We start from the raw sequence: 25,153 nt of genomic DNA on the forward strand, positions 1-25,153 counted from the left end.
GTATATAAAATATTGAGAGGAATAGACAGCGTAGACAGTCAGCGCCTCCTTCCCAGGGCACCAATGCTCAAGACAAGAGGGCATGGCTTTAAGGTTATGGGTGGGAGGTTCAGCGGAGATGTCAGGGGGAGGTTTTTCACCCCGAGCGTGGTTGGTGCATGGAATGTACTGCCTGGGTGGTGGTGGAGGCAGATACATTGGACAGGTTCAAGAGGTTTGTTGGATAGGCATATGGAGGAATGTGAGATAGAGGGATATGCGGGAGGCAAGGGTTAGATAGTGTGAGGGTGGTTTGATGGACGGCACAACATGGTGGGCCGAAGGGCCTGGTTTGTGCTGTATGGTTCTATGGTTCTATGGACTGCCAATACCTGACACAATTTCTGCAGTGCTTGTGAATTAGTACATTATTTTTCTGAGGTGTTGTCTTTGGGCACAGCCAGTTTTTAATAATGTCACCTCAGGCTAGGTTTCCATTTGCTTAAGTTCTATTACACAATTCCTCTCCTTTGAGACCCTGCCTCTTCTTAGTATCAGCCTCCCCTCCCCGTCAAGCTCCCCACTCCTTCTCACTGGCCTCCTGAACATGGTCCAGATGCCACGTCCCCCACCAGCCAGTGGCCAGTCCACGGCTGCCACCCTCTCCCACCCCTGATCCCCCTTGTACTGAGGAAATACTGCAGTTTGTGGCGATGAGCCTCCGATCAAAGCCGTCATTATGTGCCACATGTTGACATTAAAGCAACCTTTAGGGCGCACAGTATTTGCTCATTGACATTGAAACTGTTATATCAATTGCTTTGACCATTACAACCATTATCAGTCAGCCATTTCTCTGAAACTGGAGATAGTTATTCCTGGTCTCCCAAGTGCTTTTTCATATGTACGGGCTGTATACAAGTCAGGCGTTCATAACCTGGGAAGGACCTGTAACAGTCATTGGTTGGCACTGTGTTTTCTTGTAAGATGTTCAACAGTTCTTCAACTCCTGTTGAAAACCTTTCAACCAAGTTAGACTAATTTTCATTCCACCATTCCTCTCTGATTAAAATGCAAAAACAAGCTTTGGAAACTAGAAATCTGAAATGAAAACAGAAAGTGCTGGAGATACTCCACAGGGTCAGGCAGCATCTACGGAGAGAGAAACCGAGTTAGCATTTCAGGTTGATGATCTTTTATCAGAACTAGGAAATGTTTTTTAAAAAAAACATGCATACTTTAAGGTGCAGAGAGGGGGAGGGGTGGAAAGAACAGACGGAATGTCTGTGATAGGGGAGGGCCGAGTGGCTGAGCGACACAGACGGTGGTGCTGACTGAGAGAAAGTGAAGAATTAATAACCTCGAATGGTCAATAACATTAATTCAGCTTTGCCCTTTCCACAGATGCTGCCGATCAGATGGTATTTCCAGCATTCTCTTTTACTTCAGATTTCCAGCAACTGCTGTATGCTCTTTCTCACTGTTCCAGCATTGTATTTTCCTCTTTCCTCCCAATCCTCATTAATTCCTTCTATTTACACCTCCTCCAGGCAGACTACCTGACTGTGGGGGAAGCTGGATGACAGTAATGCCTTTGACCGTCAAGGGGAGATGGTCAGACCTTCTCCCGGGGATGAATGAATGGATATAAATTGCATGGATCTGGGTAAAAAGCAGTTGGTCCACAGTAGTACGATGTGCCCACTTAGTCTCAGCTTGTGCTCGCCAAGGCGGAATTCTTTTCTTTGACAGATACCGCAGACATGGAGTTTCTGGAGGTGTTGACAGAAGGCCTGGAACGGGTGCTGTTGGTTCGTGGTGGGGGCCGCGAAGTCATCACCATTTACTCCTGAGCATCAGCCGTGGCCAGCATTCACACAATGAGCCCATCGCAGCTTTCTATCAGTAACTCCCAGTCTCTTCTCGATGTATAATATTTGCCATGCAGCTAATGAAACTTCCTATCCAATTCCTGGTAATGGTTTTTGTAAAATGTTTCCTTTTGGAGGCAGGATAGGAAATAACACTGAAAAAACTAAGAAGGGGAATGCTCACCTACACAGCTTCTTGTCTTAAATTACTTTGTGCCCTTTCTCAGCTTTTGTTGTTCTCTAGGAACCTGTCATTCAAGTTGCAATATTAGAAAGCTAGTATTAGAATACATGGACACTGTAGATGTGAGTAATCAGTTCTAGGGTGTGTGGCTACACGTACAAATTAGCAGCATTCACAAGACTAGAGAAAACTTTCCAATAAACATCCTATTTACAGTTTAACCTTTGGTACATCATGGATGGATTATTCCACAGGTCCGCTGTCAGGCTGGGACTCTTCTACTTTACACTACAGTATTAAGCCAGAAATTGGTGTGCTTGCATCTGTGATGCAGCCTTGTCAGTCTCCAAACATCCAGACCACAAATGGTTGAAACACTGGCCCTTCAGCTGGTACTCATCCAATACAACGTTAATCTATTCAAGGTGGACTCAGTTTCCAAAGTGGGACGGGGAGGCAGATGAAAAAAGAAACTAGAACTATTTATTTTTTAGAGGATGTAAAATATATAAGATGTGGTATATTAGATACAGATAAAGTAAAAGTAAAGTAAAATAATAAATAAAATGGGAAAGAGAAGCTTGGGTTAGTTGATGTAAAGTTAAAACTGCTTTATTTCTTTTCATTGCCAATGTTTTTTTGGTTGTATTGGACAACTACAAGTATTACAGTTACTAATGTTTCAGTAACTGTAATACTTGTGCTTGCTTCAGCGAGACAATAGTTCCCTCAAAGTCTAAGGATTAATTGGATTTGTCAACTAGTGTGAAACTGCTCCAATCCATTATTTGTTACATGCACTGTTAGCTGAGGTGTGCATTCTCCAATCATAAGTATTCATTATACATTAGATTTTTGTAGACTGCATTTCAAAATGTCTATAAATAAATTTAACATCGTTTTTATCACATTTAGACCTCTTAAAGAAGTTGTGATTATTTTTTGGCTGGAGTGAATTGAGGGAAAATAATTATGAGCAATATATTTTCGCAGATAAGAAGCATTTTTCACTGACCCTGAATAATAAAGGATATTCAGTTATTGCAGATTGTGTACATACTATAAATAGCAAATTACTGTAACCTGCGAGAAGGGCTGATCTATATTACTCAAGGTGATGTGTGCATCTAGGGAACATTAGCAGTCATTTAATACAAGGTTCACAAATTGAAAATCATTATTCGGAAACTGTGTTTACTAATTAGAAACCCTGAAATGTAAATGATTAATATGTATCATAGCATATTATAAAATATTAGATTTTTTTTCATTTTTCATTCCTTAACATATCAAACTGCATGTGATTTGGAGCTGATATCAAATGTGCAACTAGATAAACTGTAAGCATTTTTCAAAATCATATGACAACATATAACATGAAAACAATGGTTTTGGCAGCTCACTCATAAGTATTTGAAAGCTGTGTCTTGTGAGCATTTCCCTTTGATGATAATTTGTTACATGTTGCATTTCGACGTATTGCTATAACCGAAATAAGCCGTATTTAGTTTTTGACCATTCAGTGCATCTTATTGGGGAAATGCAATCAGAATATATCAAATCTAATCTATTCAAACAGAATGGGGAAAATGAAGCGTTTAATAGCAGAACATTTTTGCATAAGGTAAACTGACTCTGAAATCAATGAAATGAACTTGTGAGAGCAAATTATCAAACTAAAATTCTAGTCTAGACAGCTGTACAACCTTAGGTTTTAGATCGAAGCAACTACCTGGAGTTAAAATTCCAAAACAATGTTTAACATTCAAACATTCACTTGTTTCAAGTAGATCTGTATTTTCAAGACTATTTATTTACTGAGGATTAGGATTCTGATTGACAATTTGATGATGATGTGAACATTTAGAGCTCCAAAGCATCTTCTAGTTCTTAATCTTTACCTTCACAAAAACTTCTTTTGCTGTTTAGTGATTCTTTATTTTAAGAATCTTCTTTTTAATGTTTTACCAGGGAAATGGGTTTGCAAAAAAAGCATTTAAATATTAATTGTGGTACAAAGAATTGAAGTAATGACGGTATGCATTTTGCTGCCACAAGATGTCACCAAAATGCTTTAGTCACCATTTCAAATTCTTTCTCAAGTATTATTGTTTATTATTTTAACAGTTAATTAAAACAAATTTTGTCTTTAAAATATTAGAGCTCTTTGGTTTATTTTGTATAATGACTATTACCAGACAATATCTTTTTTGGATTTCATACATTTTCCTGATAATCATGTTGTCATTATTCATTTTTCAATCAATCATGAAAGTGTTTTGTTTTTAAGTCAATGGAAGATATAATGCAACCTCATTAAAATGCAAGTCCACTGTTAAACTCATTATAATTGCTGAAATAATTATCACTGGTTTCTTGCAATGTGCTTTCGTAGGCAGTACAGTAGCAATCCATTGGCATATAGCTACAGTGGTGCAAGTCTGACCAAGAATTACTCAGACCTGGTAACATGCATAACAACAGTGCATGTATGAAACCATTACCAAATGTCGTCCAAAAGCATCAGATGCAGGAGCTAATGTCAAGTTGATATTAAAACATTGAGATAAATCGTTCAATAATTTTACAGAATTTCCATTCAGCAGACTTAAGTATTTAACCCCTTTCCTCCATTAACCATAAATGCAATACTGAGCAACCTGGACTGTCTCGCACCACCCAAATTCATATAACGCACAAAAAATTGTAAGTTGTTAATTAAAGAGGACTCTTAGTATCATTCAAATTATAAGAAAACAGTGAAAAGCTTATTAATAAAACATAACAATTTCTAACAGTACTTACCAGTACTTCATTGGCTAGTTTCTCTTGGATGTCTTGAACATTTCTTAATGCAACTATTGGTACTGCCCCTGGCTATTTTCTAACATTGTCTATAGGATTTTACCAGCCAATACCTGAAAGTGCCTACAGCAATCTACCAGACAGATATTAAAAGTACTAACAGGTACTTCATTGATCTTTTCTAATCCTGTTTAGACATTTTGCTAGCCTGTAACTAAGTTTGTGTACGCACTAAATAGTTACTAACAGAATATAAAAGTAATTTATTGGCCAGTTTCTTACAAAGCTTAAAGAAATTATTTGTTATTTTTAACCATAGATTATATATTCACAGGATAGATTCTATAAGTGATCATAGATATTTACCATACAATTTGTAATAGTATTTATTAGCATTTTACTAGTGAACAAAACCCACAACTGTTTACTTGAAGCATTCTATTTGTACCCACAGTTATCTGCTTGTTAATTTCTAACCATTTCACAGATAGTTATTTAGTGGACTCTTTCCCTTAGTTCCATAGGTATAATTTACTGGGCAGCTTCAATAAGTACCTAGAGAAGTTTATTTACTGGATAATTCTTATTAACATCTATAGATACTAAAAGAAATAGTAATCACATACATATATTTATCAGACAGTTCCAATAGGCACCTACAGGAGTTTATTTATTGATGAGCTTTTATTGATTCCCAAAGGTATTTATCTACTGATGACATTCTCATAGCACCGAGTGCTTATTTTTCAGGCAGCTTCAAACTTTTCCATATACTTTCTACTAAATCCACAGATGTCTATTTATTGGACAGATCCATTACTATCCATGGCTAATTATTTACTACAGAGTTTCTAATTGAACCTAAGGGTGTTTCTTTGACTGAACCATTTCAATTAGTAATCATGGGTATGTATTTACTGGACAATTATAATTTGGGTGTCTTGGGTGTTTACTTGACTTTTTCTCAAGATGCCTCCACCTGATGATTTCTATCAGTGCTTTTAGGCTCTCTGTGCTTCCAGTGTCTTTCCTGGATAAGATTACTCAGTGTTATAAGAATTCTACATTTCATAAATGCATCCTTATTCAATTAGTTTGTTTATAGGTGATCATTCCAATGTTTGTATGATTTGTAACCCTTTGTTGAACTGATCATTGACCAAATGGCACAGATTTATAAAATAAGCCAAAGAGGAAGACTCTAAAATCAGACACTTCACACAGTTATGCAGACACAACACACCTTCCAATGTGGATGTTCAGACACTTATTAAAAGAACAACAGAAAGAATGAAGATATTTGATACTAGGCTGTTGTTTGCAGACCAATTTGTTCTACTTATTTAATTAATCCATCTAAAATCCTATTATCTGTTGCTGCAATGTGATCTAGTGCATGCGCCTTTGGTTTTGCAACTCAATTACTGTCATAGGTCACTGGGATATCAGCCACTGAATGGTCATTGCCAGATTTTACCAGAAAATGTACCTAAATTTATATTTCAAATACAATTTTCATATATGTTATATATAGAAAGAGTAAGATTGTTGTAGAGTTGTGTTTGAAGTATATATTTCTGCCTTCTTTAATCAATCATGTGTTAGGTGTGGTTACAGTATCTATGTCTTTTTATCTCTTTATCATCGTTTCAGTTAAAAGGATGACTTGGGATATTTCATTCTGTAGCAAGAAGGCAGGTTTCAGCCATCTGTGTGTTTTTGGTAGAAGGGGAATAAAAATGAGATGCTAGCAGTGGGGTTTCTACTTGTACCACTACTGCCAGTGACTCTTCTGTTTGATTTCATAATATTGATTCTCTCAAATGATGCTATTGGGTTGCAATTTTAACTGAATGCAAAAAAAGTAATATGCAAAGTACCAATCTGCTTGCTCTAAATTTCACTTTTATAGAAGTGTTGGTGCACCATTTAAAAGTAAAATCTATTTTTGATTCAGTAGTTTACATGTTAATGAATGCCAAGATAACTTTACACTGGCTTATTATCACATCCTTTGCTGAAATACAATAGACATATCCTTCTGTGAATGATCAGGGCAAGCTTAAATCTATTCCCCACCTCTGCACAGACGAAGTTGACTATGGTTTCATGTACGTACATTGAATATGCAACTGCACTGAATATCAGTTCCAAGGTGAACTTAGTCTGTGAAACCAATGTAATGAGTTGTATGAAAGGAAGTGTTGACCAAAATGCTATGATGTAGAATGATTGAGGAATAAAAAACATTGTCACCTACTTTAGGTTCAATTGTCAATAATTTTTTTTTCCAAAAAATTACAATTTGGTATTTACATCACCTCTATTTAAAATTACCTGAAAATTTTACATATTGCAGTATTTCCATATTTTATCCCCTACTTGACATTATAATATATTCATAATTGCTCAGCTTAAAGTAAATGGTTAATAGAAGTACCCTACTGAGTAGGGAAAACAAATTTCTGCCTTGTAAAGGCCTCCCAAGGAGCTTAACGGACCAAAAATATTTTGTCATTTCCTACTTCTGAGCAACTACTTTTAGACAGCAATTTTCTGGTGAAATGACTGTTTTGCATATAATGGAACCGTGTTGGAACATCTACAAATAAGAGACAAAAATTACACACAAAAATGAATATGCCAAAACTAAATCTACATTTCTTGTGTATACTTAACATTAAAAAAAATCGCATTGCTAATTAATGTTATAAGTAATTGTAACTAATCCATATCTGAAGTTGATAAAATAAGACTAGTTGTTGCTGGAGGAAATGGTTTCCTGTAACAGATCTAATTACTATCAGTTACCATGTGTCATGGTAGGTCTAATATTAATCAACTTTCTTTTGGAAAACATTTCATATAATGTAAATAACAAACGACAATAGTCCTTTAGACTCAACAGTTAAGTTTGTACCTGCCTTCAGATCATTAAATAGTTCTAGTATACATTCAGGGCTGTTAGTTTCTAGGCACTAGCAACTGCAGGAAAGCTAAAGACCAATTAATACAAAAAGCTATAGTAATTAAATACAGATATTAAGGACCAAATATTCTCTGGAATTAAGCATATATCAGCTTTCAAGACACTGTCTCCTTAAAACACCACACTCTGCATTCCATACATCTATGGCCCTTCAAATAATTCTTTAGATCATTTCTCTCTAAACATTCCTTACTCTAAAACATGATTGAAAGGGCAAACACTTGGTTAAAAGGTAATCAGTTCCATTAAGTAGAAACTGTAGTTAAGACAGGATTTTAAAAATATAACGTTCTCTCATTATAGTAGAAGAATCAGATTTATTGATCTATACAAAGATACAGTTAAATATTAAGGAACTAAGCATATATTGATGATTATGATTGTGCATTTTTCCACTGTTCTTGAGTTTTTTTGCATTATAGAATTAGTTTACAGAGTTTGGATGCCTGTGTATTGCCTGGTGTGTATTCGTGTGCCGTGATACATCTTGTTGTCCAAAGTTTGAATGCATGCAATTTGTAACTTGTAAGAAACCTACCAGAGACTAAGTGGATGCACACATTTTAATAAAGGCTGTAAAATAATTAGGATGTTATAAGAATGTGTACTTGCAGCCAGCAATAAGAGATGCGGTCTTCTTGGAATATTTATTATGCCAACTCGGGCAAATTTGGGCTGGTTGTATAGAAACCCCATCAAACTCTTCTTTTCCCTCTTCACATCTCATTTTATGGTATTATCTATATTATTTTTTATTGTGGTAGATTGCAACAAAGTTGAAATGTGCCCCAGAGAGTATGGAGCCTTAATGTTCATTATCATCCAGTTATTTGAGAACATTGCCACAATAGACATATTCATCCTTGGAAATGAGCAGCCAATCCTTGTGCTACATTAAAGTTGTATCCAAAGACATCCAAAAGGTGGTGGCAATCTAGATATTTCTCATGGAATATTTAGTATTTGATTGCAAATTTCAATTGTGCTGTATGTCCTCAGAATTAGAATCAGTTGGGAACAAAGTATTTCTTACTATGGAACCAAAGCCCCTTTCATAGGTTGAGAATAGTTACATTCTTCTCATAGATTTGGGCCAAAATCAATAACTTTTCCACAGAATGGGACAGGATAGGTCTTGTTAAAAAACTAGAATTACCATTTCATCACAGATTTTGGCCACCTTATTACCCTAACATTTAAGTTGAAGTTACTATTTATTCACTGAAGACTAAACTTACTACCCTTCATAAAATCATGCAAGAATCCCAAGATATTAATTTTGCTTCATAATATTCAGTGGTGGGACTAGAGTAATTCATAGATTCACAGAGCATGGAAGCAGGTCCTTCTGTCTGACTTGTCCATGCTGACCAAGCTACCTATCTAAGCTAATAGTATTTGCCTGTGTTTAGCCCATATTGACCTAAACCTTGTACCTGTCCAAATGTTCTTTAAACATTGTAATTGTACCTGCCTCTATAACCTCCTCTGGCAGTTCAATCCACTTACCTACCACTTTCTGTATGCAAAACTTGCCCCTAAGGCCGCTTTTAGATCTTTTCCCTCAACCATGCCCTCTGGTGTGGAATTGGAATTATTGTTACCAGAGTAACCTTACCTTCACAATTGTTAATTATGTTTCATTTTGAAAGTTTGAATTCATTGTTCTTTTCAGAGGTTAGGATGGGGAGTGACTTTTCCTTCATCGAGTGAAACTCTTAAGTTATTACTGCTTTCAGGATAGGCCTGTGATTGGTATTCTTTCAAGAATGGTTAGGAGTATAATCATCCATTTTCTCATCTATTGACATTAACGTATCACTAAAGCTTCTTACAGAAATCACCATACTTTCAAAGGGTCAGAATCATTAGCCTAGAAATTTGAAGATGTACCTGTTTTTATTTAAATTGCTAAATTACAACGAGGCTTTTTTCCAGTGGAAAGGCCACCCAATGCAAAATTGGAACAGACATTTCAAAGCATCATTTTAAAACATAATAACATCATCACCAACTTTCCCAATAGAAATTGGATCAATAATGTGCAATCTATGACTTTGGTTTTTAAACTCCCAGTAAACGGGTCAACAGCAGGACATAATTGAAATGTTTTCATTAGTACGTCAATATTCTGGCCACAACTTCTATCACAATCATTTTTATGTGCTGCTCTTTTGTGCAATAGACATCATCAACAAAGACCGTTGAATCCATGTAATGTGCATGTCAGTACAACATTTTGCAATCATTGGCCTCTTGATGGTCTCACTGTGGCTTCAAGTACATGTGACAAGGGGGCTGCCAAGCCAGACCCATTTATGCTTATGTACGTACATTCAGGATACCATTTCTTCCCTCCCCATCTCCCCTCCAAATTTTCCCTTAACACCACACCAATGTTCTATGCCACTGTACAGTAGCTGTCGTGTAGTGTACTTTCAGAATCTGACTCACTTCCCAGGGTCTACATAGGAAATGATGTCATAGCTACTAACCCAATAGGCAGCTACTATCAGGAATTCTAAGAGTAGCCCATTCAGCCCCTCCTGCCTGCTCCACCAATCAACGAGATTATAGCTACCCATTTATCTCAACTCCACTTTCTTGAACTCACCTCCTATCCCTCAATTCCTTTGGTATATATTTAAAAAATCATCAATGTCCGTCTTTAGTGGATGAGCTTCAGCAGCCATCTTGGGGAGAAGGTTCCAAAAAAATTCAGCACCTTCTGAGTGAAGAAATCTCTTCCCATCTTAGTCCTGAATAGCTGACCCTGTGTTTTGGGAATATGTTCCCTGGTTGTAGACACCCCAACTACAGGAAACATCACCCCTGCATCTAACCCATCAAGCCAAACTTCATTTTACAATCTCTGGTTATGGATTCATTATGAAAGAGGATAGTTTTCTCCATGAAAGTGTAACTTTGAAATGCGTATTAGGTCACCTCTTAACTTCTCTCTGACAAGGAGAGCAGTCCTAAACTTAACAGCTTCTATAATTGATACTCCTGCTAAATCTGTGTTCCCTTTTTAAGGCAGTTGTATTTTTCCTGTGGTGCCTTCCTCCGCACACTTTTCCACTGGAGGTCTAACTTATTTGTAAAATTCCACAATGATATCTTTGCTTTTCTATTCTACAGCTCTATTATCAATGCAATTCATTTGCATGTTTTTTTTTCCAAATTAGTATTTGTGTACAGGGGCACCAGTATGTCTCTGGTCACTTCCTCCTTTCAAAACCTTGCTATTTACATATTCATCTTGATATTATTCTGTCCAAAAGGAATTGTTTCACACATCCATATTGAATTTCAGCTGTCATACTTTTGCTATTTTACCATCTTGTCTTTCCTTTGGAAGGCAACCACCACCATTGATAGATTGCCGTTTTGTATGTTTCAATGATATCACCTCTCATTCTTCTAACTCTGGAGTACAGGCCCAGTCTGTTTCATCGTGCTTCCAAATAAATCCCAATATTCCAAAAGTCAATCTGGTGAACCTTGTTCCACTCTCTCTGTTGCAAGAACATCATTCCTGAAAGAGACCAGGCCAATACAAAACATTCCAGGTGGTCTTACCAGGATCCTATGTAACTGCAGTAAGACGTCTTTTCTCTTGTACCCAAATCCTTTTGCAATAAAGGCCACCATACCATTTTCCTTCCTAACTGATTGCTGTACTGCACATTAACTTTGTGATCCTAGTACAAGGACATCCTGGTCCCTCTGAACACCAGTACCTTTAAAAATCTCTTTTTCAATATAGTTTTCTGCCAAAGTGGATAACTTAAAGTTACACAACTTTGAAAGCTGACAACCAGTGCATCTGACATTTCTATAGCTGTCTATTTCTAAAGCTTCAAATGCAGGTCAGTAGGTGCTAAGGAATTAATCACCCATTCAGGCCCAATAATTTTCCCAATATTAATTCCTACTAATAACGATTTTGCTACTATTCTCCACTATACTCAGGGATTTCTTTTCAGTCTTCTATTGTTAGCAGCGTTAGGCATAATATTGCAGTTCTGAAAGGATATTTAAAAAATGGTTCCAGTGCCAATTTTTTTTCTTCATTTGTTATCTGTTATTTTGACAAAATAGTCAGTAATGACAAAATTGTTGGCAAATTTCAAAGCCATGTAATGATAGAACAGTGATTCTAAGGAGGCATTAACTAACCTAGAAGCAGATGTGGTTAAAAAGTACTAAGATTGGGAAAGTGAAGAATTTCACAAATGTTCATGGAAACATTCTCAACCAATATGACTCTAGTCCAACATGGAAGGAAGCAATGTTCAATGTAGGGCAAATGGAGTCTGATTGTCAGTCATCTAGGCTAAGAAGTTCATAACATTAAAACTGGTGTATAGTGTTTTACCTTCTAGAAACTTTTCTTTAACAAATATCCATGATTCAAGTGCAAGACGCGGCACTCCAAAAGTAGTGCACAAATAACCTGGCAACCTAGCAGTGATAAAGATGGTTGCCTTGCAAAGGAAAGGCAAGATGGTAAAAAAAAAATCGCAGAAGTATGGCAGCTGAAATTCAAATATCACTAAGTGTGAAACAATTACATTTGGACAGAATAATATTAAGACAAATATGTAAATAGCATGGTTTTGAAAGGAGGAAGTGACCAGAGACATACTGGTGCCCCTGTACACAAGTCCTTATTTGGGTGGCAAGGAAAAACACATGCAAATTAATTACATTGATAATAGAGCTGTAGAAAAGAAAAGCAAAGATATCATTGTGGAATTTTACAAATCAGTTAGGCCTCAGGTGGAAAGGCACCACAGGAAAAATACAACTGCCTTAAAAGGGGAACAGAGATTTAGCAGGACTATCAATTATAGATGATGATGAGTTTAGGACTGCTCTCCTTGTCAAGAGATGACCTAATATGCATTTCAAGGTGACACTTTCAATGGAGAAAGCTATCCCTTTTGGCAATGAATCAACAACCAGAGATTGTAACATGATTGATAAAAATCTACAATGCTGACTCACACCTTCTTCCCCACCCAAAACCCATTTCATCCAGTTGGGATGATCTAATGCACTACCTGAAGTAGATTTAATAAAAAATAAGAACTGTAGATTTTAAAGGGGAGTTTGACGAAAAGAGAAACCTAACAGGCTTATGCACAAAAAGCAATTGCCAGAAGAGAAAAGGGATGTTTGGGGGGAGGGTTAAGAAACCAGATATAACTAAGCCTATTGAGGCACATGCCAAATTACTACAATGTGCACTACTCGGTTCTGTAATCCAATGATTATTCCTCCAGTATTTGAATAGTCAAAACTCAAGTTTAGCACAGTTTGAAATAAATTGATATCACCAATGCAATCTTTTGAGAGATCTCTCTGGTTATGGATTCTCCCAAGACACTTTAGCAAGGAACAGATTCCTGGCCTGCCTGCAATCTGCTGGCTATTTCTTGCTGGGTATAAATCACATCCAATTATTTGGAAAAACTATAAAGTTGCTACAGAATAGTTTAGTCTAAACAGTTTACAGTGCAAGATGTGTAAAAGAATATATTATGAGGAAGAAAAAACACTTCACAATATCTTATTTTCATCCTGTTATATCTTATAACAGTTTCATGTTGCCTCATTAACACAGCAGATATCACATTAAAACTAATGTGAATAATCAAGACCAACTGAACGGACTTTGTGATCACTGACAAAAATGAAACAGAAAAGTTTTATGCTTTTTTCCATTTGTTGAAAATTAAAATCCCTTAATCTACTCAAACTAATGACATATTCCTTCACCTTTGCTAATTGTTAAAATCAATGAAAATATCCTTAATTTTATTACACTGCACATTTAATAAGGTATGCAAGTACAACTATACCAGTTTGAAAGTATCTTGTTACACAAAAACTTTTCAAGAACAATGTTTTCACAGATCATTTAGCCTAATTAATCTATGCTAGCTCCCAAAGCATTGCCACTGGTCCCATTCCCATAACCCATAGTCTCTTACATGTCCACCTATTCCCCACCTCCTTCCCTTTATTCCATGGTCCATTGCCCTCTCCTACCGGATTCCTTCTTCACCCCTTTGCTGCTTCTACCCATCACCTCTCAGCTTCTTACATCTCCCCCCTTCCACACCCACCTACATTCCCCCTCTCACCTGGACTCACCTATCCCCTGCCAGCCTGTGCTCCTCCCCCTCCCCCGACCTTTCAGGCTTCTACCCTTCTCCTTTCCAGTCCTGATGAAGGCTCTCGACCCTAAACGTCGACTGTTTATTTCCCTCCATAGATGCTGCCTGACCTGCTGAGTTCCTCCAGCATTTTGCATGTGCTGCTCCAGATTCCAGCATCTGCAGAATCTCGTGTCCCTGTAATTTACAGGGGTATGGGTGGAAATCAGAGCACCTGGAGGTAACCCAGAGTCACAGGGAGGAAATGCAAACTCAACACAGACAGTAGTAGAGGTCAAGATCAAACCTGGGCACTACATGCTGCACCACAGTGCCACCTCTATTGTCAAACGTCACACTGACTTTCAGAATTAAATGGAGGTTGTGCTTACAAAACAATCTGTTCATGACATCCTATAGATCTGATTTTCTTCCTTTATGCTTCATGATGACAAAAACAGTTGAATAATTAGTTTCAAGGATATTAATTTTACCAATGCAGCCAATTATTGGAGCACTAAAATTTTGATTATTTTTCTAAGTAACAATGGTTTGGCCATTGATCAACATTGTCACCTTCAGTGCAATGAATGATTCACTACTTAAAAAGAAAATTAATCAGAATTTGAAAGACAAATGCACAGGGTGGCACAGTGGGGCATCTATTGGAGCCACTACTTCAGTGCCAGAGACCCAGGTTCAAATCCCGATCTCCGGAGCTGTTTGTGTGGAGTTTACACATTCTCCCTCTTACAGTATGGATTTCCTCCAGGTGCCCTGGTTTCCTCCCACATCCCAAAAATGTGTGGGTTGCTAGGTTAATTGGCTGTTGTAAATTGCCTGTAGTGTGTAGCTGAGTGATAGAATCTGGGGGAAATGGAAAGGTAGGGAGAATAAATGTTGGGATTAGTGTAGGATTAGTATAAATGAGTGGTTAATGGTTGGTGCAGACTTAATAGGCTAAAGGGCCAGTTTCCACACTGTATCATTCTACAACTCTCAAGGCATAACTTGACAGAAATTGGGATGTTATATAGTATTGTAAAGCACTTCTATAATGAACTATTACAGAGAACTTTGACACCTGCAACTTAGACTTGCATACTAACATGGGAAAATTCAACCTTACATTGAACCCTGCAATATTGCATGAATGTAAATGACACTTAATAAACATTAAACCATGTTTTTTTACTTTAACATAATGCTTTTTACCTCTATGTGTCTGAAACTTTAAAAACACAATACAGCATTTTATTGCAACTTCCATGACTATTGTTCAGTATTGTTAGTGCCAAATTAAAATATTAAACGTTACAAATCTAATTCATTACTACTATGATGTGCTAGCATTTTCTAATGGCCAGAATTCAAGTTGATTGCTTTACCCAAAAGAATGACTGTACAAAATAAAAGTATTTCACCAATCGCCCTCAACAAAGCAAAAGCCAGAGAACACAATAATTGCATTTATATGGCACCATATCCCTTTTTTCCCCCCGATTTCCCATGATGAAATCTCTCCCCCACCAGCATCTTCTACTTATAAATATCAGGATTAAGACTTCACTAAGGCAACACTCAAGTAGTCCAGCTCTAGTGTGGTACGGCCCTGGTTTCTGAAGCCTCTTTGACTTAAAAATGAAAAACACAACACCACTTAACAATGAAAGGCTATTTAGCCTGCATTTATTACAATAAGAGTCCATTCAAACAGGCATGAATTTCTTTCCTTGTCTTGTCCTATAAGCTCTCAAACTAATATACAAAATGCAATTTCACTGCACCCCATTTTGGTTTTCATTTTGTCGACATGACCGTAATTGGGCCTCTGATCATATTGGTCTGTCAGCAGCTGCACAGGGTCATCATTTCACCAATCCTCCACATCGATAGGTGAACCAACTTAACTGTAGTCAACTTAATACTGCAGCAGCCACTCATAGGTTTTGGAAGCACCAGGGAAACAGTTAACAGAGAAGGAACGTTAAATTCTGCGCATCAGATCTTCACTTACATAATACTTCAGACGATCCATCAAAGTATTATTAAATAATCTAAAACCAACATCAGATAAGTAATCTCCTGCACCAGCATAAAGAGCTTGACACTGAATGTCAAAATAAGGATGCTCTATGAACCTTTGCCCCTTGTATTCCATGTATTGCTTTATTACCCCATTTATGGTTTTCCTTACAGGCTCAAGTAGAGCACCAGGCTGAGAAGCCCACTTAGGAAGCGGAAGCAATTCTGAACACACCAGTACAGTTTTTGGTAATAGGGCTTCCAGAGCTCCCAACACCTCTTTCAACATGTATATTAAATCACTACCCCGGGTGTAACCTATCTCATTATCTCCCAAGTGAATGAGCAGGTACTTTGGGGGGTGGTTTTGACCCAAGTGATGCACTAATAGGCCATGGAGCTGGCACCATCTCAGGTCAGGTGTGCTCAGCCAATGAACTGAAAAACCATGCTTATCAAGGCCAAGATTGATCCCATACGGTTTGGTGGCTGCTCTGTCACGCGCCTGGCTGATGATCACATGTCCTGCTATCCACACAGTATTCTGGGTGTCTGAAACATAAATAATACCCTGTTGAGCCAGAAGGAAAAAAAAAGGAACTGTTGTCTCACTGCATAATCAGAATAGGGATAGATACAACACGTTTGGGTACAATTATATCCTTGCATTTGGTCATTACTTGGCAGTCGACCAGTGCACTTGATAGTCTTTTAGCAATGTATATGATCAAGATTAATCCCCCAATTTGACTGGAAATTACTAATCTTTAGATCATCAGGGAACATAAGCAGCAGTGCTATGTAATTTTGCCTCTCTACCTCAAACAATGCAGCTGCCTCAGTGTACTTTGTTTAATCGCCAAGGAATTACAAAGACAAGTTAACATTATTGTTTGTGCCATCCAAATCCTATAATCAAAACAGCATGCCCCTCACACGATCTTGAAAAATTAAACAAAGAAAACACAGCTTGTTGTTCCCTCTGCTACTATCCCAAATTTTCAAGCTCAGAACAATTTACCTATAAATATAAATTTTCAATCCTTACCCAAACCAAAATTAATGGCCAATCCGTAAGAAATACAGATGATGTGAATTAGGCCCAGAACTGATACATTCATACTTAATTCTCATATAGCAGTCGCTTCTCATTTTAAGATTGATGCACATCTAGATCAAAGATAGAAATAACCAGGCACACAATACACTACATTATGGGACGTATTTTCTATACTAATACAAATAAATCAAAGAATACACCACCGTTGCACCAATCCCTAAATTCATCACTTCCAATTGTTCCCTGTGATACATTAGGTTCTGCTAAAATCTAGTTCTGGAAAAGCATTAGAACACCCCTTTGAAAAATTCATATGGCTACAGCCGCATTTTCACTTAAACATAGTAATATAAGCTAGCTGCCTTCATTGTTCAATGAGAGCATGCAACAGGAGAAAACAACTTAAAAACAGCATCAATGACGAGGATGTGCACAAATGTTTGGTGGCAAAAAAAAATCATCTGGCTATTACCATTTAAAAGCTGGTGGACAACTGTGCTCTTTTTGCTCATAGTGATCTTAACAATGCATGAGATAATACAGTTAAGTTGGAAAATGCATGGCCTTACATCTGTGATCCTCTGCACTATGAAACTCTTGCTTCTGGCCAAACTTCCACAGGGTTAAAACAAAAAATTGTACTGTACAGATCATAAATTAAAACAGAGACTTGACTCAACAGAATCAAACTAATCTGAAGTGACATCCAATCACAGTTGTTAAACTATTAGCCTCAGGTTTATAAACAGTACATCACTTCCAATATTTGTGGAGAATTCTCAACTGCAGCTTTTGGGTGTTTACATTGACCACAGGTCAAAAGGGCTTCTTTGATACTTAAGAGTGCTCCAATTTAATTATGCAACCTTTTTCATTTCAGCTTCACTTTGATTCTATCTAAACAGGATCTAGCCTTCACCCAAACATTCATGGTTGATCATATTGTTCACAACTTATATTTGGAGAGACCAATCCACGGAGATCTCAACTTTCCCACTCTTCTGCAGTGAAAGTTCATGACCACTTGCCAATTTCACCATTTCTGCTACATCTATTTCAGACAGATTTTCAAAAAAATTCTCCACTTCACCCACACCATTTTTTGCTGCAGTGATTCTCTTGCCATTGCTCAAGATTTAACTTCACTCTTCAATCTTCCTTGTTCATATCACATTGGGGAAAAATTTTATTTTTTGTTTTACTTAGAATGGAATGTGTTGACACTGGATTTCTGTCATCCATCTTTGCCCAGGTTTTGGACTCATGCAATCTCCTGCCCATCCAATACATACACAATAAAAAGGGGAAAAATGGAAGAGAAACCTTTATTCTTTACAACCAGATGAAAGTAGTGACTCAAACATTAAACTACTAAGAAATATACAACAGCCACCATTCCACAGCTGCAAATGGCTCTGGCTACAAATGAAGCACATAAAACAATTTCTCATAGCTGCAGAGAGTGAACATAAGGGAAGGGGATCACAAATGTAACAGAAAACCGTAAAACTTACAAAAGTCAATTTTACAGAACCATAATGACAATGACATAACCTGTCTGACTTAGGATCTAATTATTAAAAAAAAGTGGCAAAACATTAAAATATAAAAAAACTTGTTTACTTAGTAGAGATCTGCTATCCTGGGTTTTAGTTACATTTTTAGAAATATCCATTTAAAAACACTGGATTCAGACTGCAGCATCATGCTTTAATACACAATCATCTGGTTAACATTTTAATTTTTTTTATATTTTAAAAGATCAAAGTCGATATGAACCGAGTGATTGCAATTAAGGCCTTGTTCATTAACAAACGTAGTTTTTATTATATACAGTTACAACATAAATTGAGTGCCTTTATAAAAATTTTCATTACCTGGCTACCATAAAATCGTAATGGATTTCTTAAAATCACATCAAAGCCCGACAATAACCAGAATTTATTGAAGCACTCTCTTGATAACCTACATTTGTTTATGAAACCTTAACAGGTAGCCTTAAAGGGGTTCAATAGATGTGCTGACTGCTCTTCCTTAAAGACAATTCCACCCACCCCACAGGCTCAGTAGTGGCGCTGGTAAGACGCCATAGCAGCCTGGTTCATTGGTTGGCCAGGGCGTGGTACCTGGGCAGAGGCTTGGTTTACCAAGTGGGAAAGAGATGGACCACTCTGAATAAGAGTATCCAATGCTTTCTGCACACTAGGGTTATCAAAGTTTATACCTGATGCAACACCAGATCTCTGGGCCTGAGACAAAGCACTTGACTGGTTGGGGTTTGGACCTCGAGGTTGCTGCTGGCCATAGATGCCTTGGGTTTGAGGCAGAGGTGACCGAATCGCAGTGGCTCTTGGTGCAACTGCTTGACTCATTAAAGATGGAAGTTGTGAATTAGGGCCCGTCATGCGTTGCTGACTTTGAGAAAGATATGAGGAATTACTGAGGACAAGCTGGCCAGCACGATTTTGAGGCTGGGTGTTTAGTGCGCTTCCATATGCTGGGCCCTGTGCTCCTGCAGGGTTAGTATTTGTACCAGATGCTCCACTGTTGAAGAGGCTTAGGATCTTGGCTTGCAGCTCTTGCTGTTGTGTTGCTTGTGCGTCCTGTGGACCTCCCTTCAAAGACTGAGCATTTGGCAGAGACTGTTGTGCATCAAGTGGATTCATTCCTACAGAACCCATGTTTGGTCTGGGCATGGGAGCTGGATTGTGAACAGATCCTGTCAAGAAAAATAGTACAAAAAATATCCTTATAACTATGCTTATCTTGATTTGCAGCAGCATAACAAAAGGACCTGAGCTATTACACAAGATTACTTTTTGAAGACCAGATTAAGTAATTAATTTAATCTGAGAACTAGTGACCAAAGCAGAAAGAGATAATGGCATTGTAGTCTAATTGCAAGCAAGTGATTAATGATGTCTGACAAAATCTATGCTGGACACCACATTCCCTATATTTATTTGTAACTTTGAATAAAGGGAATGCATCACAGATTCAAGAAAATGTTGTTAAGGCTCCAAGGATAGATTACAAAGACTTGACAGTCTGTGGAAGATAGGTTCTAGGTGATACAAGTTTTTAGGATTCTGGAAGGAATTCTTAAATGGAAGAACATTCACCTTCTGGGGAAGTTTAGGATAGGTGAACATAATGCTAAAATCAGTACCAGGCTTTTTGGGAGAGCACACAGGAAACACTTCAAAATGGTGATAGAAGTGAGGAAAGTTCTTACAAGGAATTTCTCATCAAACACCTTTCTTCAATAAATGTGTAATTTTGCAATTCAATATATAAAAAAAAACCTGTTCTGAATTTAAATATTTTATTCATTCATTGGATGCAGACCCAGTTTGAAATGCCACCCCTAAATGCCCTTAAGAAATACAGACAATTATATCTGGAGCATCTGTGGTGTTCTCATCCACAATGGAGCACATCCCTACTCTGGCAATAGGTTGAGCAGGCTACATAGCCCAATGCTCTGCAGTTACATTACCGAACAAAGCAGCTGTGGCAGGAAGTAATCACTGCAATTTCAAAACTTCAAATAATTATTTCACCATAAGTTTACAACAGTCAAAAAACACTGGCTCCACTTACAAATTCTTTTTGCAGCCATATCTAAATCACAGAATTTGCATATACAAGTTATCAATGTTACCATGCAAGGCGTCTCCTCCCCGAAGAAATCGTTCTTTTTTCTCTCTCAGATATTCTATGATTTTATCAATTTCCTCCATGGAAAGATATCTTCCATCTGCAAGTAGGTTCAATAATGGCTGGATGCTGGGGGGATTTCCTCGTTCTTCAAGCCCTCCTTGGGTAGGTTCACGTTCACGCATGATTACTTCATCTGCCATTTTTGCTGCCTTTCTTGCAACCTCTTCCCGCTCCTTTTCACGTGTTTCGGTCTTGTACCTTTCATAATTACGCGCAACCAAGATCATAGCATCAGCCATTGGCATGTTACGATGCTCTAGAGTTGAAAAGTGCAGAACAAGATTGCATTCATTAATATTCTAGATTCCCAACCTTCATCAATGTTAACCAAAATTAAAACTTGTGTTTTACCAATCTGGACAAATATTAAAACTCAAGTTTATATGTGACACTGCATTAAACATAATACAATTTTAGAAATGAAAGATATGAAGTTATCCAGAAGGTCAAGCAGCAGCTGTGAAGAGAGACAGCATTCATATGTCAGGATGATGATCTTTCATCAGACCCAAAATGGTCATCAACCTGACATGTTAACTCTTTTTCTCTCTCCAGATGCTCCCTGATCTAAGTATTTCCAAGATTTTCTGGTTTTATTTCAGATTTCCAGCATCTGCAGTTCTTTTGATTTTTACTGAAAGTGATTCTTGCTGGTTCAAGAGTTCTTCTAAACCTACATTAGGATGTGACAAATAAGCCAAAGCACTCCCTCATCAAATTACTTACAATCATTCCATCAATTTCTGAAACAAGTAATCTTCTGAATTCCCCATCTACTATTAAGGGTTTATTATCATTGTAAATCTGGAAGAGAATCCTGTCCTTTAGGTTGAAAATAAAAAATCTGCAGGTGCTAGAAGTCTGAAATAAAAATAGAAAAAGTTGGAAATTGTTGGGTCAGGCAGCATCTGTGAAAAGAGAAACAGTTAAACATTCCAGGTCAAAGACCCTTCATCAGAACTGGGAAAGAGAGAAAACAAATTTTAACTTGCAGAGAATAGGAAAAGGATAGATTGGACAAAGGGAATAGAGTAAAACTATCATAATCTGTCAATCCTGAAACTTTGGTGGTACCAACTAGCAGACTGTCAGGACTACTGGATGTTATTCCTATTAATACTCAAACACTAATTTTTTTTTTAAACACATGTTACACAGGATTAAGTTTCCCAGCAAAGCCAATGAATTTGAATGGAGCAGGAAAGAATACAAGACCCCAGCTCTGGCTGAAGCCAACCCATATTCCTGACATGGCCCCACAGAGTCCAGACCACAGCCACACACATCACTTGCTCTTTGAACCAGCTCACATTCCAGAGTGAAGCAGATGCTGGACCAACTAAATTTCTGAACAATAGCATGCCAGATTATCAAGGTTTTACTATAACCAAAGGGGGAAGGAAAAAGGGAGACAAACAACTGCAAGTTCAGGTGACCCCATCAAATTGAATGGATATGCTGGACAAAGCAGTCACCCACACTGGGGAGACAAGAGGAGATGCATCTGGTGGTGGCATCTCATTAAGGTGGCAGAAATTACGAAGGATGCCGATTGAACATGGAAATTGGTGGAAGGGACTCTACCTTGCTCTGGATGGGAGGGGTGACAACAGGGGAAGGAGAATACTTGATTGACAGCCTTGTCAATCATGGCACAGGGAAAGCCACAATAAAGGAAAACAGAAGATCTCAAAGTATCCTTGTGGAAAATCTCACCATCAGAACAGACGCAATGGAGATGAAGAAACTAAGGATGGTAAAGAAATTACAGTGGGAAATTACAAAGAAAGTTTCTTTGGTCAAGATTAGCTGCATTTGCGAATTCCAGAGCAAAAACTGTCAATTTTCTTTTCTCTGGAAAATAAATCTCCCAATCTCATCCAAGCAATGGTTCTGACCGTGACTAAAGAACAATAATAGGTGGAAAGAAGACATTTTAGTTATATAGTTTGCACTGCTCAGACCCACTGACTGCAAAGTATTTGAGCAAAACTAGCACTAAAATTTAAAGCTTGATGATTCAATTACTGTCTTAAACACAAGTTACTTTACCCAGCTGAGCAGACTTCTATAAACCTTCCCTAAAAGATACAACTAAAAATATTACCAGAAATTCATTCTGATCTAAAATGTGACTGGTTGAAGCAAAACACTGTACTTACTTCAAATCAATCTTCGGTATTTAACAACAGTAACAACATTTAATGCTGTACAAAACAGCTCCAACAACAGTCAAGGAGCTTGATGTTATCCAGGACAAAACACTCCACTTGACTGGCACCTACTCAGCCACTCTAAACTTTCACTTCTCAAATATCATTGTACTTAACAGCATATATTAAACTTGCGATTTCTGCCACCAAGAACAAGGGCAGCAGATGTATTTTATACCTGACTTGGAGATATCTCTCCATTCATTTGTTATCATAGAGGCAGAATCTTGCAGCACAGAAACTGGTCTTCCATCCCAGGAAGTCCACGCTAACCACCAAATATTGATTTACACTAATCCCATTTTATTCCCAGATTCCTTTTAACTTCCCCCACTCGCCTACACACTAAAGGGGCCATTTATAGAGGATAATAAACCTACATACCAGCAGATCTTTGGATTGAAGGATGAAACCATGCAAACTCCAGACAGCATTGGAGGTCAGGAATGAATCCAGGTTGCTGAAGCTGTGAGACAACAGCTCTACTAGTTGTGCTGCTGTGCCTAAACCCTGGAACTGCTTATCTCACCAACAATCAAGGTAATGGCTTAATACCACCTTCTAAAGGGATGGCAATAAACCCTGACCCTGCCAGCAATGCCCACACCACCAAACACGAACAAAAGTAGTTCACCAAATTTTTGAACATTATACAGCATGAGAAAACTGACCTGACATAACAAAAAATACACAATATTAACTTTTCAGAGCCATGAGCTTTCATCAAGTAAATTCTAATCTGATATTGAAAGATTAAAATAAGATGACAGTAGAATTTCAAATTGGTTTCATTCACTGTGCTGAACTATTTCAGGCATAACAAGCTGTTCAAAATAACAAGAGGTAACAATTTTTATAATGACAAAATTTTAGCCAGCACAGATCAAAGTAGAAGATATGCTAAACACTAGCTTAGAGGGCAAAAACTCACCCTGTGGTGTCCCAAACAGGATATTGACAGTACACGATCTGTGTATTTCATGTTGTTGAGTAATAACAATCGCAAACGCCGTGCCTCCTCTGCTGACATCTTCAAGGGCTTGAGTAAGCGACACTTCAGTATTCAGGAATATCAAGTCAACCACCATACCAAGGTCACGAACTTTTCGACCAACAGACTCTGCATATTCCCTAATTAATTGCATAATAAAAAGAATTAACATCCATATATTAAGATCTCCTAGTTAAGATCTATAGCAGATAAATCATAGGAGAATGGGGTGGACATCGCATTACCATGAAATAATTGGCTACCCTATGCCCACACTGCTTGTTTTAACATGGCATCCTACACAGTCTTCTGTTGGCAGCACTTCAGTGTGACCCAGCCTATAAAAGGGCTAACTTAGCAGACAGCCAGCTGCATCCACAAAACATCTTTGACCGCTGAAACTGCGTCCACAGACCAAAGCTGCCTGTCCTTAGCAACATTTAAATATTTAATATTTCTTTAAATTCAAAAAGCACATCCAAATACTAAACACAATTTTAAAATCATTGAAACTAACCTAAATAAACATCACTTACTTTTCCAAGAACAGCTGTCCTATGTTTATTTAAATGAGGACTCCCATGCTTGGGCCAGATTTCCCAGCTTGAGCTCGGAAGCCTGCTTAAGTTGATGCTTCCCACATTTGGACTCCATAAGGAATACCGGAGCAGCATATATGCGGTCAACAGTGATGCCAATTCAAACCAAAGCCAGTGCTGGAAATTGGGTCTTCCATTGGGATACATGGGTAGGACCCAACATCACTGCTGCCACTGGATAGGAAGATCTGCTCTAATAAATCCCAACTGTCACAAAATATATTTTCACAGATACTCAAAGATCCTGTTGCAAAAATACTTCAAAATCTGTTAAGTCTGTTAAATAGGATCATGTGCTCTTAACAGAGCATTCCCAGAGTTCTAACAGCCCAGAGTAGACCAGTCCCAGCCAGTATTTGATCAATGATAGAAGGAAGTAGCTCTGTGGGCTCACCAGGATATGCTGAATAAGATCTTCAATAAAATGAAATCCAAATGATCACACAGCTAAAGAATGCAAGATTATAATTTCTTTAAGTTTTGTAATAAAAACAAAAGCAATTTCGTTAGGACATGACCATTGATTCTTCCAATTCAACTGTTGGCC

General features: G+C 37.6%; 2 protein-coding genes across 7 annotated transcripts in view; one reads left to right on the forward strand and one right to left on the reverse strand.

Moving 5' to 3' along the window:
- LOC127578705 (solute carrier family 12 member 5-like) overlaps positions 1–8,412 on the forward strand; it is a 490,113-nt gene extending 481,701 nt beyond the window's left edge. Inside the window, 1 exon segment of the mRNA XM_052031027.1 lies at positions 1,741–8,412. Coding sequence (XP_051886987.1) covers positions 1,741–1,832 — 92 coding nt within the window. The 3' untranslated portion in view covers positions 1,833–8,412.
- Positions 8,413–15,729: 7,317 nt separating this feature from the next.
- The window catches only part of ncoa5 (nuclear receptor coactivator 5), a 41,476-nt gene continuing 32,052 nt past the window's right edge, over positions 15,730–25,153 (reverse strand). For 4 of the 6 annotated variants that reach the window (XM_052031063.1, XM_052031059.1, XM_052031058.1 and 1 more), the window contains 4 exons: positions 23,948–24,147; positions 20,745–21,059; positions 19,305–19,799; positions 15,730–16,572 (listed from right to left, as the gene is read on the reverse strand). In XM_052031063.1, coding sequence (XP_051887023.1) covers positions 15,983–16,572; positions 19,305–19,799; positions 20,745–21,059; positions 23,948–24,147 — 1,600 coding nt within the window. In that variant the 3' untranslated portion in view covers positions 15,730–15,982. Of the gene's footprint in view, positions 16,573–18,386; positions 19,800–20,744; positions 21,060–23,947; positions 24,148–25,153 lie in introns of those variants that run through there. The other 2 variants (XM_052031064.1, XM_052031062.1) reach the window with 1 other exon arrangement.

This window comes from Pristis pectinata, chromosome 16, assembly GCF_009764475.1.
Source record: "Pristis pectinata isolate sPriPec2 chromosome 16, sPriPec2.1.pri, whole genome shotgun sequence".
Classification (NCBI taxonomy): Eukaryota; Metazoa; Chordata; class Chondrichthyes; order Rhinopristiformes; family Pristidae; genus Pristis; species Pristis pectinata.